This window comes from Stenella coeruleoalba (genome assembly GCF_951394435.1).
Source record: "Stenella coeruleoalba genome assembly, chromosome: 12".
In the NCBI taxonomy this organism is placed as follows: Eukaryota; Metazoa; Chordata; class Mammalia; order Artiodactyla; family Delphinidae; genus Stenella; species Stenella coeruleoalba.
Window position 1 is genome coordinate 61,194,398 of NC_137158.1, and position 17,590 is coordinate 61,211,987.

At 38.0% G+C, this 17,590-nt stretch overlaps 1 protein-coding gene across 7 annotated transcripts in view; it reads left to right on the forward strand.

The window, feature by feature from the left end:
• EYA4 (EYA transcriptional coactivator and phosphatase 4) overlaps nucleotides 1–17,590 on the forward strand; it is a 318,714-nt gene that overhangs the window by 291,597 nt on the left and 9,527 nt on the right. For all 7 annotated transcript variants that reach the window (XM_079939671.1, XM_079939670.1, XM_079939674.1 and 4 more), the window contains 4 exons: nucleotides 7,598–7,687; nucleotides 13,476–13,534; nucleotides 13,642–13,802; nucleotides 16,684–16,798. In XM_079939671.1, the coding sequence (XP_079795797.1) occupies nucleotides 7,598–7,687; nucleotides 13,476–13,534; nucleotides 13,642–13,802; nucleotides 16,684–16,798 (425 nt within the window). The remainder of the gene's footprint in view (nucleotides 1–7,597; nucleotides 7,688–13,475; nucleotides 13,535–13,641; nucleotides 13,803–16,683; nucleotides 16,799–17,590) is intronic.

Genomic DNA, 17,590 nt, shown 5'->3' on the forward strand with positions numbered 1-17,590 from the left:
ACTCTGTATGACAGTCTCTAGTAAGTCAGAAAGAGAAAAATAAATATCGTATATTACCACATACATGTGGAATCTAGAAAAATGGTACAGATTAACCAGTTTGCAAGGCAGAAATAGAGACACAGATTTAGAGAACAAACGTATGGACACCAAGGGATTGTAGGGGGTTGGGGGGGTGGTGGGATGAATTGGGCGATTGGGATTGACATGTATACACTGATGTGCATAAAATAGATAACTAATAAGAACCTGCTGTATAGCACAGGGAACTCTACTTCACTTCGCTGTACAGTAGAAACTAACATAACATTGTAAAACACCTATACCTCAACAACAACAAAAAAATAAATAAATTTTAAAAAAGCATTCCATCTCACATCTTGGGTGTTGGAGGGAGGCAGATTACATTATTACCTTGCCTTAAATTTCCATAACTCATCATTAACTTGCCTTTTTCGAAATTCATGTCTCACTTATCTTTTCTACAGTCTTCCTCTAATATACCACCCACCTTTCTCCAAGTCCTGAGGCCTCAATTGGGTGGGTTCATTTGCCATCTCTGTCACTTTTCTCTAAGTCCTATGCTTTCTAGCTCATCCTTCCATGGTCATTCTCACCATTCTCTTTTCTTCTCCCTTTCCATCTGGTTGCTATGCTATACTATTATATATTGTATAATATAAATATGATACTTTACTAGTTTTTATTTTTAAAAGTATTTATGATATATTATGGGCTGGAAGCAAGTTCCATCCATCCATAATCTCTATGATAGCAATAGTATAGCATAGCAACTATAGTTGTAGCATATTACTATTGCTGTAATTCCCCTTGAAGTATATTTAATCTGTTATTAGTTTAATAAATGTGGGTGAGCATTATTCATTGGATTCTCTACTGATCAAAACAGTAGAAGCTGGTAGTGGTAGGTAAGCTGTGTGATGTCCCCTTCATGACTTCTGATTACTTAATTTGACTACTGTTCAGTTACAAATATGATGCTTACATCAAATACTTGGATTTTGAACAAATCCTTTTAATCCAGAGGAAAAATTAACTAGTTTTACACCTTTACCTGCTCCTTAGAAGGTCGTTGGCTACATGACTAAGAAAAGAGGCACCATGGGTCCTCTGGTCCTTGAAGTTAAGTCCACAGATGATCTTTATGGAGGTGAAGGTGGGGCAATTCACTCTTACTCATAACTGTAAGCTATTTCCAGGGAAGCCTAATTCCCAAGAAATTATACTGAGTCACCATGCTACTCAGTAATCAGACTGATTCAGGTCATAAGAGTCTTTTGGAAGCATCTCAGAGGCTTAACTCCTGGGAAACCAGAAGGCCATGCCAGCTCTGGTGTTCCCTAACCATCCCAGACCTTCAGGAGAGCCCTTAGACCAGTGCTTTATAAATATTAACGTGCGTATGAGTCACCAGGCAATCTTGTTAAGCTGTATATTCTGCTTCAGTAGATCTCCGGGGTAGGGTCTGTGATCTGCCTTTCTAACAAGCTCCTAACTCAGTGCTGCTGGTCTGTGAGCCACACTTTGAGTAGAAAGATCTTAATCACTGATTCTCGGTCTTGTGTACATTAGAATCACTGGAGAGCTTTGAAATTACTGGTGCATGAGTCCCACCTCAGAGAATACCTGATTTAATTGGTACAGGGTGTGGCCTGGGCAGCAGGATTTTTCAAAGCTCCCCAGGTGCTTCTCATATGTGGTCAAGTTCAAGAGCCTCTGCCTCAGACGTCATCATCCCAGCCCCGGATGACGCTATCACCCCGCTTTTGTATAAAGCCTCATCATCTTTATGCCTCTTTTTCTCCGTCAGGCTCACCTTGAAAAAAACAAAACAAATCAAAAAAACCCTGTCCAACACTCTACCTGTACCTCAACAGCTGAACGTGGCCACAAATCTCAAGTGGGTCCCAGCACACCTGGGCTAATTCTTCCAGCTGATTATTTCAAACCTTCTCTCCCCTCAGCCCTTCAAAGCCCCCTCTCAATTCTGCACAAAACTCTTCCTCCATCACTTTAAGGAAAAAAAAAAAAAAGCAAACTGGAAGAATCACTTTATCTTTGCACCATAACCGTATTCTCTGCCTGCTCTCTGCACCCCCATTCATGCCCTGGATCCAGGCCCTCTCACTTAGCCAGTGAATCTCCTCCCCAAAAGACCTCTTTCATTCCTGAATCCCCAGTGTCCCACTTTTCTGGATTATTCCCATCACTCTTTTACATATCGTAATAGTCCCATCACCAGAAAAGCCTCTTGAGCCGTTTTCCAGTCACTGCTCTCTTTCTCCGCTCTTCCCTCACTTGCCAGTCCTACAACTCTCTTCAAATCTGAGAAATGACCTTCTTGCCAAATTCATGGTTTATCTTCCTGGTGTCTCTCTCACTTGTATTTGACCCAGTTAATCACTCCCTCTTTCTTAAAATCCTTGGTCCATTTCACGTCTCTCACATGGGTCACTGTGCCTCACACTCTCCCGTACACATTTTTCTCACTGTCGCCTCTGTGTATGTTCCCTATCGCCATGGCTGTGCATGGCTAGTCCCCTCCCTTTTCTCAGGTCTCTTATCCTCCACTATCACCTCCTAAGAAAGGCTTTCCCTTCACTTCCTTTCAATAAGCCATCACCACCCATCCCCATAGCCTTCTGTGTCTGCTGACTGATTTTTTTTCACCACCTAGAATACTACATATTTCCTTGTTTTTTGTCCATGTATTCATCAGAGGGCCCATCCAGTAATAGTATAAACCCCATAAGGGCAGGGAGTTTGCTTATTTAATTTTCTGCTCTCTGCCCAGAATTTGATCATGTCTGACACATAGTAGACACTCAATAAATACATGAAAGTTCCTAAAACCCTTCTCCAGTTCCCCCTGAGAATGCTTAAGCCCACTGCCTGTCCATTACAGACAAACAACTCAATTGTAAAATTTCCCTTCTGATTCATGACTGAATGTCATGGCATTTCTTGTCGCTGATTAAAAGAGTTTAGGTATTCTAACAAACCCACTAGCTATTTCCACCTTGGTTCGTGGAGCTAGTTTGTCTTTCTTTTCCTGTAATGAATTTGCACATCTTCTGCCTCTGTGTGCACGTGTCCACAAATATGATTCAGGTCCCAAGGGAGTAACTGTTCCAAGAGCTTGAGTTCTTAAAAAAAAGTCCCCCATTTCTTTAAAAATACATAATTGCTGCCTCTCCTGAAATATTTTTACAGTGTGTCCCTAGAGGAGGAATTCCAGCTGATGGCCCAGTGCAGGGCAGAGGCCCATAGACAGACTGTCTGGCTCCAATTTACGCTCTGCGCTTACACGCTAATAGGCGTTAGTATTTTGATATAGAGAAGTGCTGTCCTTGATCCTGACTTGGTTATACACTGATCACATCCGGCTGAAAAGCACACAGTTAAGGGCCAAGAGCTACTCATTTTCTTCATCTCCCCTCTGTCTCTGTATCTCTTGTCTGTCTCTCTCTCTCCAACAAATGTCTTGGGAATCGTTTCAGTATTTTCGTAGAACGCTACACAGAGTCAATTTAAATTGGCAGAGGTTCAGTTTGCCCCATAGGAAACTCTGCTGTAGACACTTTGAACCGATTGGAACTGTTATGCATGTATAATACGTATCAGAGCTACCACAAAACCCTGTTACTCACTTTATTATCCCACTTTCCCCCTCTATCCAAGTTTTCACTGTCACTTCATTGCAGACCCTAAACTCAACACTCACTACAGTTAAACTGAGGAAAGGCAGTAACCCTTGATTCATAAGGTGCCCATAATTCTACAAACACTAATGAAAACGAGCAAACATCTCTGTATAAAAGTTGGCTTCAATCCAGGAGTATGTTTAATTCTCAAATGCCTGATAAAGCCGTGGGATTGCAGGCTGCGGCAGCTCCTGCCCAGTGCTCTGCAAGGGAGAGGGTGTCCAACATGACAGCGACACCCACCAACTTCCTGCCCATCTTTCTTGGATTCTTACATCTGGGGGTTCTTTAGCTGGAAAATGGGGTGCTGGAATCTTGCTTACTTAGAATTAGCTATCCCAGTGACTTAATAAACTGGAAAAAGAAAAAAAAAGTAAAACCGGATATTTGAAAGTAAGCCCTCACCTGATGTTCTCTTAGAAACAAGATCAGCACCTCTTACAAGCACAGCTCTCCTTGGCTTGTGGCGTGGCTCTTCCTAGCCGTTCTGTGTCAAGCCTTCGGCATAGGTGACAAAACACCTCCCTTTCAACAGGCCTTAGCAAAATACAGCCAGTTCACACTCAGGCAAACCTCAAACTGAAACTTCCCCGGTTAACCAATGAAGTTTTGCCAAAATGCTTACTAAGTCCTGGCTCTAGGAGCCTGTGTGATGTGGAATCTCCGGAGCTCGAGAAACAGATAACTGCTCTTCCTTTGCCGTGGGGTTGCATTCCAGTGGGGTGCTCAAAAACAGTTTTCATCATGTCATACGCTATGCTTCTTTGTTAGAGAATTCTTGATCACTGCTTAGGCAGCATAGAGAGTTACGTGCTACAGAAGCGTGGCATCGGTGAAAGTAACAATCAAAAAGAAACAGTACGTTTTCTCCCATCCCGTAAATCTGATCTGTAAATACAAAGAATGTGAGGCATTGAACATAAGAAATTGAAGAATTTTATCTAAAACTTGAAAAAGAAAAATTGGCATATCGTACGATAAGACTTTAACCAATCTAGTCTCAAGAAGGAAAACCTTTTATAGAAGACATTTCTGAACCCCCATCTGAAATATATATCTTTAGGGCAGTAATCATCAGAAACATAACAGAGTCCTGTGGAGCTCAGTTTTATTGTCTTGCATCAGTGAACATTCCTCAAAAGCATAGAGCATCACTAATGGAATTATATGTTTTCATGCTATAATTACATTTGATTTTTCCTGATATTTCTGTAGGCTTTTTGTTCATGGTTCCATGACTAGATGGAATATTTACAAGTTTTCTGTGTCCTCAGCCTATTCAAACCCCCCACCCCCATAACAAAGAGAGAGGGAGTCTAGAAATAGGATTTTTTTACAGGAAGAAGACACATGTATATTTTTTAATTTTTTTATCTCCAGAGATTTTCTTTCAGCAACAGCAACAAAAACATAAACAACAACAAAAAGAAATAAGAAAAAAGAATTTTATATTTGAAGGAAACAGAGCAAGAGATCCCTCTGAGTTTTGAAGCTCCTTGAGACACACAATGGGCACTTCATATTTTTGTTTTCATTCTTGAATGAATACTTGTTGGATAAAATGGAATTTATTTGATCTTTGGGTATGATGCTCCAAATGATCCTGTCACTGGAATACAGATGAATCTAGCATAGAGTCATACTGACTGGAGGACATAACACCGAGATGCCATCAAATATGTGAACCAGGGCTTCCTGGTGGCGCAGTGGTTGAGAGTCCGCCTGCCGATGCAGGGGACACGGGTTCGTGCCCCGGTCCGGGAAGAGCCTACATGCCGTGGAGCGGCTGGGCCCGTGAGCCATGGCCGCTGGGCCTGCGTGTCCGGAGCCTGTGCTCCGCAGCGGGAGAGGCCACAGCAGTGAGAGGCCCGCATACTGCAAAAAAAATAAATAATAAAAATTAAAAAAATATGTGAACCATGAGTCTCTGTTTTTGAGAAGAGAGAACGTCTAGCTATGAAATCCACAGAAATCTCCAAGAAAGAGACGTAAACAGTTGGAAAATTATGTTGACACCCAACATACTATGATTGTCCTCTCATCTTCTCCCACATCAAGTCTTAGCTTTGCTCAACATCTCTGTGACCTTCTCCTCTCTCTCCTTCTCAGCACTCAGTTCCTATTCTGTAGGTTTTCATCACTACAGAATAAGAGGCTGACATTCACTTCAAACATGGTTATACTCTAAGGTTTCCCCCCTCAAAGCATTATGGAAGTACAGAGGGAAAAAATTGATTGTTGCAGTATAGGTGTGGCATAAAGAGGGTCTTCTTCTTGCAAAGTCGAGGAAGTTAGGGGGTGTTTATGAATACTGCTTGACCTGACCTGGGTTGCATATTCTTATCATAAATTGAAGTAACGTTAGCATTACATTTCCCCAAGTTTAAATACATTTCTTGAAACGCCATTTATTAGAACATTGAAAACACAAGTTTGGTTCTCTCTCCTCACATCCCTACAGTCTGGCTCCTGGCCCAGCCACTCAACCCAAATCACCCTCTATGGTCTTCCAAAATAACTTCTCAGCCAAAACCAATAGTATCCGTCTAGATCTGTCAGCCTTATTTGAAACCATTTTCTTCTCCCTGCCAACACCCATTCTGGTCTCAAATTCTGAGGATTTGTCCCTTCCAGGTTTCCTCTTTTCTCATCTCCAGAGTCACATCCAGAGCTGTTCTCCTTTAGAGATATTCCAACTCTGATCATTTTAAACACAAGGTTTGTGCATGACTTATTTCCCTAGCCCTAAAATAAAGGTCTTACTTTTAAAAATAAAGTCTTAACACCTCTCTCTTCCAGGCTTTCAACTGTAATTAACTGTGATAAAGTACCAACTCTGGTCTTCATTCTCAACTCCTTGCTGCTATGTAATCTCTTAGTTTCTATAAAGAAAAATTAAGTCACTTTGACTTTTTACTAATCCCCTTACTTTCATTAGACTTCTAGATGTATATATTTTATTTTTATACATTTCTATATTATATTTACTCAATTAATGTTCCTTTCGCCATACTCCACCCTTCCCTCTTCATCCCTAGTCAAATGCAGGTTAGATCAGACTCTACACATATTCAGATAAATATTGCCTGTTGATCAAAATACAATTAATAATGAAGTTAGAGCTGCTCTGCCAGCTCTTTCTATCCCACCTCCAGACGATATCGTCTGCTCTCGTCCTACAAACATCCAATAGACCTGCTTTTCTCTCTTTTCTACTTATTTGTTGTCATTCTTAAAAGGACGTCCTTTTCTCTTTGTAACAGATCTGCTCCATTCTTCAGTGTCCCATCCAAGTACCTTTCTCCAAAGGACTTTCCATGGAGTATATGTAAACTGGGTCCTGTGAACTAGCTTGCTTCCTTCCTCCTCCTCTCATGAATGTATAGCTTTATGTGAAAATGTATCTAAGTCATTTTTCTGTGCATATAAAGTTCTGTAAATTCACAGATGTAGCAGTATATTTAATATGTTGTAGATAACCCTTTAGAAAGGCACCTTTTCTGATAATTGGGAAATCTTTTGCATCTTAGGTTAAAAACCCAAACAGGGCTTGCCTGGTGGTGCAGTGGTTGAGAGTCCACCTGCCGATGCAGGGGACACAGGTTCGTGCCCCGGTCCGGGAAGATCCCGCATGCCGCGGAGCGGCTGGGCCCGTGAGCCATGGCCGCTGAGCCTGCGCGTCCGGAGCCTGTGCTCCGCAATGGGAGAGGCCACAACAGTGAGAGGCCTGCGTACCGCAAAAAAAAAAAAAAAAAAAAAACCCAAACAGTCTCCGCCTCCTTACCCCCTACAGGCATATGCACTTAAGATAATTTTAATAATAACTGTGGTTACTGAAAATTTACTTCATTATATGTGCATTTCCTTTTCAGGATCCCCCCATGGCTGTAACCCTTGGACTCCGAATGGAGGAGATGATTTTTAATCTTGCTGATACACATTTATTTTTTAATGATTTAGAGGTAAGAATTACAGAGCTAAGAATAGTTGTATCAAACTATTAAAACTCTTATATGGTTTCTATATATGCAGATAACCTCACGAAAACCAGAAAGATAGAAATTTAGCTCAAGAGAACAGTAAAGTTCCTGTCAAGGGAAGACATTGTATATGCAAATATAAACAAAAGTGAAATTGTGTTAATGAATGATACATATTTACTGGTGCATATTTAGAACAAAAAGTGTCTCCAAAAAGGTCTGCTTTGATGTCTCATACCATACACCCCTGTCCACTACCCCTGGTCCTTTCGGTGTCTCAGCCACAATTCATTCCATCTTTGTATCAGCATTAGCTTTTCCAGGTTACTAACCAGGATGCAATTTAGGTTAATCACTGCACAGTAGTTAGTCACAGATACCGTTCCTGGTTCTAGCGTGGATCATTAATTTTTAAAATTTTTTTATTGGAGTATAGTTGATTTACAATGTTGTGTTAGTTTCAGGTGTACACCAAGGTGGTCAGTTATACTTATACATATATCCACTCTTTTTTAGATTCTTTTCCATATAGGTCATTACAGAGTATTGAGTAGAGTTCCCTGTGCTATACAGCAGGTTCTTATTAGTTATCTATTTTATACATAGTAGTGTGTATATGTCAGTCCCAATCTCCCAGTTTATCCCTCCCCGCCCTTATCCTCTGGTAACCGTAAGTTTGTTCTCTACATCCGTGAATCTACTTCTGTTTTGTAAATATAGATAATCTGAAACCTAATTCTAGACATTATCATTCCCTATTTCTTCCCCTTCTGGATAAAACCATGCAAGAGCTATTTACATAGCACTTCTGACTGGTTTGATTGCACTTATTTTCTCTTTTTTCCTTAATTCATCTTTCCATTTCCAACCTCAGATGAAGAGAAAGTAAAAGCAAAAACAACAAACTAAAAGAACCCAAGAAAAAATAGCCTCAGGGTAGCTAAATAAGTACTGTAATAAGGTATATAATAGGAGTGCTAACGATCTGAGTTATTAGGCATTCAGATGATAAAATCTGAAATAACCGGGTAACTTGGGCACTGGACAGAAGTTTCTCTCTGTCAAGAACAACTATGCTGAAATAGATTTCTCTTTCTTTTTTTAAATGACCCATTCAAATTGATTTTTTATCCCATGATTTCACAATGAAATTAAAGTGTTTATCTATAATCACATTATGAGTGAAGATGGGGATTATTATTACTGAATCTGCTCCTTGTGTTTGACATTTTATATTGGGCTTTCCATTAATTAATTAACAAACTTTTGGAATAAATATGTTTATCACATTATTGTTGTAGAGAAGAAACTGTAGGGCTCACCAGCATAAAAATCATTTCTAAGGCTACCTGCTAACTGATAGAACTGGGATTTGAAAGCCTGGAGTTTGTCTGTCTCCAGAACACATACCCTGTCCCCATACCATGCTGAAATTAACAGACGTGTGCAAGGAAAGTAAGCCAAGTTAGTGCTTTGAATAAGTTTTTTTTTCAATTGACAAGGTCTTAAACCCAGTTTTAGTTACATCTGAGGCATGAGTAAAAGATGTGTTGTTCAGTATATCCCATAAACATATGTGTTGGAAACCTGTGTAATCGCATTTTTTTTCTTGTTCTCTCTGCAGTGAGTCACTGTTTTTACTGGATAATAAAATTTAAATTCTGTTTAAAGAGGTTTTTTTTTTTTCTTCAAGAGACACTATGAAAGATCAGTATTCTTGGGCAAGTCTTCCACTTTTAGATAATAAGAAGTAATAATCACCTCTCTAAAACCTGATTTAAATTAACCTTACTACTTATTACTGTCTACTGTATAGAATTATTTTATATATATACAATAATAGGAAACACACTTTAATCTTTTGGGAACTTGAATTTTTTATACATATATGGTGATAACTTTTTAGGTTGATTTTTCTGTTGGGTAAAATGGACGAGTCTCATTCTAAAAAGAATTCTAAGATTATTACTCCTCTCAAGCCTGTAAAACACACAAAAAAGAAGTTTGATATGGTTTTATCCAAGTTTTACAGTTTTATTTCATTTCATGTATTATTTTTACTAGAAATAAATGAAATAAATGACTCTAGGTTCTTAGTGGCACATTAGAAGCCAGATGGAATAAATTTACCATCCAACTTCTAACAGAACACTAAAGTGAGAACATATGATGAATTTGAATATAACTTTATATTGATGATGATGAATTTGAATATACCTTTAGCAAGTTTGACGTGAATATTGGCATATCAGAAACATGTGGTCAGCTATGGTGCTTTAGGAATTTTTATTTTGGATTTGATACTATATAAAATATATCTTTCAAATACCCAACAGGATCTCAGGTAGAAATAGCAACTGAGAAAATATTGGTATTGACTTTCTCGTCTATGATTATAGCTTTTTAGTTGTGCTTTAGAATGTGATAAAAATTCCATTTTACTCAAACACTAAAACTTAGTATCCAACAATAATGTACTAGGTCAATGAAATGATTTGGTCTCTGCATAGAAATTGAGTTCTCAGATGTGCACACACCCACGTGCACACACATCCGGGTGCCCAAGGAAACTCAGAGGTTTATACTAACTTAGGTGAGATAAACAAACAGTAAAAGTAATAAAATCTAAACAATAGCTTTCAAGATCATTCAGTACAGTTACATACATATCCACTATACTTCTGTATCTGATTTTGAAACTTTACTTGCTCCCAGTTTTTTATTTCAGTAAACCTCTTATAAGCAAAGATTGTCATGAGCTTCGTAACTGGTATTAAGCTATGTCTGCTTCTACTGACAAAGAGAATTCCTCAGGAGAATAACTTCATCGTTAGCCTATTATGTGATTTCCCCTTGTGTATTTAATCTCTCAGGGTTCCTTTTCTTAACCTAAAAATCTAATTTGAGACTCAAATCCTTCAATAGATACTGCAACATATGTAGTAGCAGCTGCTCACACATAATTCCTTAAAAGATACAAATTTAAATCCTCTTAATAGATACTTCACTACATCCTGTGCAACTGCAGAGAAGGCAAATGCTCACACCACTGTCCCTAAGAAGTGAATACTCTCTGTTTAAATAAAATGTTATTTCAGTTAAAATAACTTCCAGAAGAGAAGGCACCAGGGAGTTTGGGCTAACAAAAGTGAGAGAAGACTGCTGTGGATTATAACTGATACAGATCAGTGACAACTTTGCGGTCACCTTATAAGACAAAATTAAAGAATTTATGATTAGTGCCAGAATTATTCCAAATGTTTGAGTTCTTTCACTGAAGTTTGTTAAAGCCAAAGCATGACACTGTTTTTACTATTTTGTGTTTTGTCAAAATGTTTCTTATAAAGTTCCTCTGAGTGAACACTAATTGAAGAACAATTATTTAGATTTTTCTAAAAATGTAAGTGATTGAAGTTCAGGTTTCTTTCACTGGACTGTAATCCTTGGGCAATGGTCCAGAGTCAACAAGCATAGTTAACTAGGCATAAATTTAAAGAGAAGTTCCATTTGGAAAAACCTCAAATATAACTTCAAATATGGAACTCACGGTCCAATAAGTTTGATATACTGATGTCCTCAGGAGTAAAAAGTAAATTTGGGGGCAAAATGTACAAATTAATCATATGAGTTAATACTTGAAATGTCAGAGGAATTTCTATAAAAATTAGATGGGAGGATATTAAAGATAGAAATGACTTGTAATTCATAAGATCCCCCTTTTTTAATATCATTAGTTTATTATAAAATTATGGAAATTGTTTACATGATAAAAGATTTCAGAACCTCAGTGGAATCAGCAGCTTCGCATGATCCTGTTTCAATAGTGGTTTAATTTGGTCTTCATCCTTACCAAGAACGTCACCAACTCAAGAAATAATCCTTGTCTTCGAGAACTACTTTGCTGCCTCAGTATTCTGGAAGAACTTTTATTTTCAACTTTCATACTAACTAGTTAAATCTCTTCACCCTTTCCTTTAGAACCCAATCCAAGAGCTACTACGGTTGCCTGCAGTACTTTTCCCTGAGAATTTTCTGGAAGCATAATACCTTCTTTGGTTAAAGTTTGGGCTGTGCTCCTTTCAACAAACACTCAGTCAAAATGGGGAAGAACCTCTCTAAATGCCTCTCCTGTAGCCTCAGCCCGTACTCTGTTCTCTTGCCTTCCCCTCCAATCTTAATATAAATATCTTCTTACAGTCCTTACCATCTAGAATATTGTTATTTTTATCACCTAACCTTATGTTAGACAATTTAAATGATTGTGGTAATTCTGTCATGAACTACATTTGTTTAGAGTTCTGCCATTCATTCAAACAAAGAAGTGTTGAGTGATTACTTCTTGCCAGAGAGTGCCTTAAGTGTGGGTATAGCATATCTGGGAGACCCAAACACCCCCCTCAGGGAGCTTCCAGTCAGATGAACTTTTTGAGGCCCTTCCTTCCTTACGAATATATTTATTCAAAAATTACTAAACCTATAATTTATGTACATAATATGAACCTTTAAAATTAGTTTACCTGGATTTTCAAGTTATGTACTAAAATTGTATTGATTGAGCTACTCACTAAGTTTTATATTTTAAAAGAAACCTGAGCCAACTAATTTATCCTCAGACTGCAACAAGATCTAATATACTCAGTGTGGAAAGCTAGAGATAAAATATTAAATATTTCACCATCAGATACTTCCAAGTCCTATAATGATTATAAATAGTAGCTGAAAAGTCTTTAGTATGGCATCTTATTTTCAAATTTAATGATTTTTCAGAATTGATTTTGAATGATGAACACTTAATATATATAATCAGACTCTGTGAGTTCGACTGTAATTATCTGAGGGGAAAAAATGAGGCCCAAAGGGCTAAACCATATTTACTCTGAGGTTAGTAAACTAGTTATTGAAACGCCCTACCGAAATTCCACCTTCACATCATGTACTATTTCACTGGAACTATGCCGATTATTTGAAGATAGAAAAGGACTCTTAGAACAGCAAAGAAGAAATGAATTCTTTTCTAGAAAAGTCACCATTTGTTCTGAGTACACTATAACTTAGGTCAAGTATGTGGGCCTATGTACCTAAAGTTTATTTTCCTTTGAATTTGTAGCACATTGGAGTTGGTAAATCTTCATTACTCCCTTTTACTTTCAGTATTCTTTTCAGTTGAAAGACTTAAAACAACCACAAAAAGTGTCAGCTTCTATAGTTATTAGCTTTTTGCTGGTTGAAAGACCAGGACTTTTAAAACAACATTAGCATGATTCTTTTCATGGTGTCACTGGCCCAGCAAAAAGGAAGTCATAGAAATTTAACAGAACACCATAATCATCAAGCCCCTCTGTTGCTGCTCCAAAGATAATAAATAATAGTAACCACTGAGGTGTTCAGCCCAAACAAGTTTTGAGTATCTTCAGATTAGCTTTGCTTTCATACTTAAGTATGCTTAACGGAAATGGCCGAAAGTGATCACCAGTGATTATTGTAAAGATTCAAGAGAATTCCTTATCAATAATTTTAAGATTAAAATTATTTTTGTATTTGCTCTGAAGAAACTCACATGCCATATGTTTTCAGGCCCCTTTTAAGGTCCTCTTCTGGATTTAGATCTTACAGAGTAGAAACGGTGCCATTTCCCAGCATGAGAGGGCGGGATGGGTGGGCAAATGCTGCCCTCTTCTGGCCATGGGCTGAGCAGGTGGAAAGATGGAAAAAGCTTCAAACATGGTGACAAGCATCCTTTGAAAAACGACTCTTCCAATGTTTTTAACAGGAGTGTGATCAAGTTCACATAGATGATGTTTCCTCTGATGATAATGGGCAAGACTTAAGGTAAGCCATGCCTTTCAGTATGCTCTTTCCTACAGAAATTCAGCTGTGAAGTTTTGCACATGTAATTATTTCTTTTATTTCTTTTTAATGTATTTTGGGTGTTGCAGTACCTACAGTTTTGCAACTGATGGCTTCCATGCAGCTGCAAGTAGTGCAAACCTTTGTTTGCCAACAGGTGTAAGAGGAGGGGTTGACTGGATGAGGAAGTTGGCTTTTCGTTACAGAAGAGTAAAAGAATTATACAACACCTACAAGAACAATGTGGGAGGTATGTGTGGCTTTTACAATTTAATAAAGGTACTGCAGATAGAGGTACAATTTAAACTGTAGTTTCAAGTTTCATATTAGGGACTATCCTTCTGTAAGATAAATTACCAAGAGCTCATGCTGGACGACAGTGAGCCAGAAATTTTAATTTCTTAGAGTTAGTGGGGGAAAAAAAATCTAACTGCAAAATAAAAGGTGCAGCACTGTCAAAGGAATTGGGAATTCTTTGTGCCCAGATGTTTGGTCAAGATTAATTGCAGGGCAGAAATAGAGACACAGATGTAGAGAACAAACGTATGGACACCAAGGGGGGAAAGCGGGGCGGGGGGGATGAATTGGGAGATTGGGATTGACATGTATGCACTGATGTGTATAAAATGGATAACTAATAAGAACCTGCTGTATAAAAAAATAAATTAAATTTTTAAAAAAAGATTAATAGCAGGACATTTATTTTGCCCTTCCTCAGCTGGGACGCTCTCAGTGAAAACCAGACAAAGGAACTGATACAGGCTGTGGAAAGAAGATCTGTCTAAACATAAGAGCCCTAGTCAGTGAAGCAGAGTTGTTAGCAATCATTACCTTTCTGGAATGCTATCAAAAATAAATGCAAACTGTGCTTTATGTCATTTTGAAGACTTCAACAAGTTAACTTTATCCTGTCAAAAACTGCATACTATCTGACAGTATATCTTTGCCATGTATAGTGTTAACTATATCATGGTTTTTATAAATTCAAATACTCTGTAGGTAGTATCTAAACCATTTTGTACTCATTCATATATTACAGGTGATATCAAAACCTGTGACCTCAAAACTTAGATCCTGGATGTGCTTCTTGGCACAATAAACCTTGATCGTCTTTATTATTAGGATCAGTTTTAGGGCAACAAGATCGTAGGATTAGTTATGAGGTCACTTAACATTCTTCTCTCAGGGCTTTTTGTTTGTTTCTCTTTTTAAAGAAAAGAGGGATGGTTGAGGAGTATAAACCAGAATCTAAAATTGAAATAAGACAGCTAAATATATATTTTGCATGCTATACATGTGTATATTTACATATATGTCATAGAATACAATATAGTAAATGAAGTTTTCATCTATAAGGTATATACTACACCATACACATCTTAAGGTTGGCTGTGTGTCTATTGGCCTTGTATCCCAGTGCCTAGCTAGCTTGAAGCACATAATAGATGCTCAATAGATGTTCAGTAACTACAAGAGAACCAAAACATGTAGAACCATAGACAGTAATAATGTTAGAACCAAACCGGAGCTTAGATATGGAAGATCTTTATTTCCAAATGAGAAATAGTCTCCTGCAGGCTACTAACCTGCCCATGCGTTTAGGCAGGCAACTTAGGTTTCCTAATTCACCCTAACACTCTATACAAGACACTTCTGTAAAATCAAATAAATAGGTATTCTATTTAAAAGCAGTTGAGGGTAATAACTTTAACTTTAAGATAAATATCCCTTTGGGGAATCTGAATTAATTTTTATCATTCAGGCATGTCATTATTTCCCTCTTAAAGGGTATTATTAAAATTATTTTAAAATTAACAAGATTACTAGTAAATAATCGTATAGCTTAAAAAGTTTAAACAATGAGATATTAATCCATTTTTTGTGATATGTTAACATCTCTTTATTGAAATAATGACAAATGAGGCTCAGTAGAAACTATAAATTTTGGTTTAAAAATTTGTCCACCAAGGACTCTCCTGGTGGCGTAGTGGTTAAGAATCCGCCTGCCAATGTAGGGGACATGGTTTCGAGCCCCGGTCTGGGAAGATCCCACATGCCGTGGAGCAACTAAGCCCGTGCGCCACAACTACTGAGCCTACAATCTAGAGCCCGCAAGTCACAACTACTGAAGCTCGCATGCCACAACTACTGAATCCCGCGTGCCACAACTACTGAAGCCCTCGCTCCTAGATCCCATGCTCCACAGCAAGAGAAGTCACCGCAATGAGAAGCCTGTTCACCACAATAAACAGTAGCCCCCACTCGCCACAACTAGAGAAAAGCCCGTGCACAGCAACGAAGACCCAACAGAGCCAAAAATTAATTAATTTATTTATTTTTTTTAAAAAAAGTTATCTGCCTATAAATGAACTCTTAATATTCTGAAATATGATTTAACTAAGGAACTTTATTTTTTAATAGATTTACATGATCTTGTTTCCTCATGAAAGCAACAGGTTTTTCAATAAAATTAGTATGCCTACTTCTTTTCTTATCCTAACATCAATGTAGTTTTCAACCATCGTCTATAGCTATATCATAGGCTTCAGGATTTTAAACAAAATTCTTAATTCCTTTGTACAAAACAACGTATTTCTGACAGCTTTAGCACTAGTATTAGAAACAAATTCTAGAAAACTCTATAGCTGTATGCGATAATGTCATTATTACTGTTTCCAAGTGGTAATGGTTGTGATTATTAAGAAACTAAACATTTTCAGACAACCAAAATATTTGAGGTTTGTATCCCTAGGCAGGTAGACCCCTACTTCTTCTCCAGACCTATCCTGTCAGTCTTCTGGAGTAGTTGTCAAAGCTCCTCAGGTGATTGGCATCCACCATGCCGGATTCTAGGATCAGTGAGGGCAGAGACTGGGACCCACTCTTTCACTGTTATATCCCTAATTTTTAGCCCAGAATGTGATGTGCAGAAGTTGTTCAATAAATGTTTGTGGAATGAATGAATCAGTGGATAATCAATTCTGAAATGGAAGATCAGGGTTGATATCAATCTCTCTCTTTTTGATATAGGTGGGAATAAAAATCATCTGGAGCAGACAGAAGGAAGACCAAACTAGGCATCCCAGAAAAATGTTCATCTCTTGACACTGCCCTACTTTTCTGTGTTGCAGGACTTCTTGGCCCTGCCAAGAGAGATGCGTGGCTGCAGTTGAGGGCTGAGATTGAAGGTCTGACGGACTCCTGGCTAACAAATGCACTTAAATCTTTATCAATTATTAGTACTAGGTAAGCGGTATTGTTGCAGTTTCTATATTTATTGTATTGAAGATGTAGTTCTAATAGCATAGCATATATCAAAATGTTTTAATTCCCAGATTTGTTTTAGAGTTTGAAGGGACCTAAAATTCACTGTGTGTGTGTGTGTGTGTGTCTGTGTGTGTGTGTCTGTGTGTGTGTGTGTGTCTGTGTGTGTGTGTCTGTGTATGTGTGTCTGTGTGTGTGAGTGTGTGTCTGTGTGTGTGTCTCTGTGTGTGTCTCTGTGTGTGTGTGTCTGTGTGTGTGTGTGTGTGTGGTGTGTGTCTGTGTGTGTGTCTGTGTGTGTGTGTTTTGGGATGGAGGATGGGGGTTGCTGCTTCTCAGAATAACTGGGAGATCCATCTCTTTACCGTTCTCTCCTCATGACCCCTGACAAACCCCATGGGAATGTCATTTGACTTTCAAATTTAGAAAAAGCACTCTGTTGGTGACAAAGTACAGAAGATGATGGCAAAAAACACGATACTGTTTATACAATTAGTGCATGTTTTTAAGTCTTTTATGCCATTATAGAGAATATACGTAATTTGAACACATCAAAAAAAAGCAAGAGAAAGCTCCTGAAAAACTTGTAACCTTTGTGTTGTTTAGTTCAAACGGTGAAATGCTGACTTGTTAGTGTAGATAATAGAACTGAATTGACATAACTAGTTGTGTACCATGTGCCATAAATGCTAATTAATAATATAAATCCGGAACATGATAGCTAGTAGGGTGGGAATGAATCTTTGTTCTATCCTATTCCTTAGTTTTATTTCTGTG